Source organism: Cricetulus griseus, chromosome 7, assembly GCF_003668045.3.
Source record: "Cricetulus griseus strain 17A/GY chromosome 7, alternate assembly CriGri-PICRH-1.0, whole genome shotgun sequence".
NCBI classification, from domain to species: domain Eukaryota; kingdom Metazoa; phylum Chordata; class Mammalia; order Rodentia; family Cricetidae; genus Cricetulus; species Cricetulus griseus.
The window spans coordinates 133,552,578-133,554,895 of record NC_048600.1 but is presented as its reverse complement, the minus strand read 5'-3'; the positions used below and the strand labels follow the sequence as shown (position 1 = coordinate 133,554,895).

Below are 2,318 nucleotides of genomic sequence, written 5' to 3'. Positions count from 1 at the left end.
AAAATAAGATAAAAAAAAAACCCAACACCAACTTCCATAAACTCAAAGATACTCCAGCCACAGTCCTGGAACCCCATAATACAGAACCGACTTCAAGTTGTCACCCTGGAACAGCTCGAAACATGGCTGTTGGAGGGAGAGCTCCTTTGCCTTGCCAGGAGTCTGCTCTCCTGGGGCTGGGAACAGATTGCAGGTGAGGCAGCAGCACATGAACCAAGGTGGAGGTGGGCGTTGGTGCTGAGGCAGGGTAGGGCAGGAATTTGAGAGTCTGGGGTTCCACTCACATAGCCCAAGATGGGGTGTGCTGTACCTCTGGATGGTTTGCTTAAACTAAGAAGGAACCCTGTGTGGAAGGAGAACACCAGGCACTGAGGGTATGTCCTGTAAGTCTGTTACTGTGACGGACACCGCTGATGCAAGGTATTAGCAGCAAAGGAGACGGGTATGGTGGCACACACCTTTTATCCCAGCACTCCGGAAGCAGAGGCAGGGGGCCCTCTGTGATTTGAGGCCAGACTAGGCTACAAAGCAAGTGCCAGGCCAGCCTGAGCTTCACAGTAACACCCTATCTCAAGAAAAAAGAAAGGAAGGAAGGAAGGAAAGAAAGAAGTCAGCAACAAGAAAAATTCTGAGCTGAGTCAAACAGAGATATATGGAAATCCTTCATGCTTTCTGATCATATTTCTATCTGTAATCACTCATGTGTGGTGGTATCTGCCCATAATTCCAGCATTTTTTTAGGCTGAGGCTAGGAGATACAAATTTAAGGTCACCCAGAGCTACTTAGCAAGATACTATCTAAATAAACAAACAATACAAGTGACTTAAAATGTTTCTCTGCTGTGACTCCATTCCCATAAATAGTGACATCCAGGCAGGTGCTAGCTCAGTGGAAAGCTATACAGAGGAAGTGCCCGACATTCAGCCTGGTGCTGCTTGCTCCTAGCTTCATGTGTTTACCACAGCCTGTGACACCTCACCAGATACCCGTGGCTCAGAATCCTGCAGAAGCTCAGGTAGTCAGGCAGAGCTGGTCAACAGCTCAGGGACCCTGAGCTGTGCACCCCTGGCCCAGCTAGGACTGCTCCCACCAGGCTCTGCGTGAGTCTCAGTGGGCCTCTGACCTCTGTGCTTTCCTTCTTCTAGGTAGTGTACTCAGACAGCTGGAAATGACAAGGGTCTCCTAAGGCCTCTCATTCTACCACCTGGCCATGAAGAGGTGCCCCTTGGTGTCCACTGCCCACATTGCCAGGGTGGTCTGCATCCTGCTCCTGGCTGCTTCGGTGAATGCACAGAATGAAAGTAGGTCTGAGTCTTGTGCTAGAGGGAGAGGTACAGGGTGCAGACAGGATGGGAAGGATGGACCAAAGTTAGATCCAGGTGATATCTGCCACCCAGCCGACTCAGCACCACAGACTGGCAGGAGCGCTGTGCCCCTGGGCTACAGAAGTGTGAACCATGTACATCTAAGGATGGCTAACAACAGAGGACCAGTGACACTTGGAGGTGATGGCAGAACACTGGTGGGACTGCCCAAAACTACACCCAGGCTGCAAGGGAAAGAGGGTGCCCTGGCCAGGCAATGGGGGCACCACATAGCTGAGGACCTGCTTAATCCTCTGGATACGTCCAGCCTTGTCCAGAAGCCTAGGCATCATCTGGACAGCAGTCACTCAGGTCAACAGACACTAAGGACAATCAGAGTGGGTGTAGAAAATGGGTCCCAGGGAGTCCCCCAACAGCACTCTCCAGATCCAGCATCCCCAGATAGATAGTGAAATCCCTGCCATTCCACTCCTTCCACACGGTGTGTACTTATGTAATCAGTGAAAATAACTCATTCTGTTTCCTGGAGGCCTTGACATCTCTGCCCATGGCCTACAAGAGAGGCCAGAAACTGCCCTGCAACTCTGCCTTGCCCATATGTGATCATCCTCTCCACACAGGCTGGGACAGTCCCCTGTGCACCGAGAGTGCATTGTCTGTGCCTAGAGGCAGTCGTGCTGTGATGACCTGTAACATCTCTAACACCTTCGCTGATGTCTCCATCTGGCTGGAGGGCCAGATCATCTTCAATGAGGCACCCCAAGGAAACTCCCGCTTGGATGACTGGGAGCTGCAGGTTCAAGGGGGCCAGGCACGGCTCATGATCAATGACACCCAGGATGTCCACACAGGGCTGTACTTGTGGCAGCTGCATGGACACCAGCGAGATTACAAAAACTTCACCCTGACTGTTTCAGGTGAGGAGGGGGCTGTGGAGTGAGGAGGAAAGAGGGTGGGGCCAGTATGTGGAGTGTGGGGGAGTGACTTGGGAG

The 2,318-nt window shown here is 52.0% G+C and overlaps 1 protein-coding gene across 1 annotated transcript in view; it reads left to right on the top strand.

The window, feature by feature from the left end:
* The first annotated feature begins 1,211 nt into the window (after positions 1-1,211).
* The window catches only part of LOC100751987 (secreted and transmembrane protein 1A-like), a 6,889-nt gene continuing 5,782 nt past the window's right edge, over positions 1,212-2,318 (top strand). Inside the window, exons 1-2 of the mRNA XM_035448182.1 lie at positions 1,212-1,302; positions 1,947-2,243. Of these exons, the coding sequence (XP_035304073.1) occupies positions 1,212-1,302; positions 1,947-2,243 (388 nt within the window). The remainder of the gene's footprint in view (positions 1,303-1,946; positions 2,244-2,318) is intronic.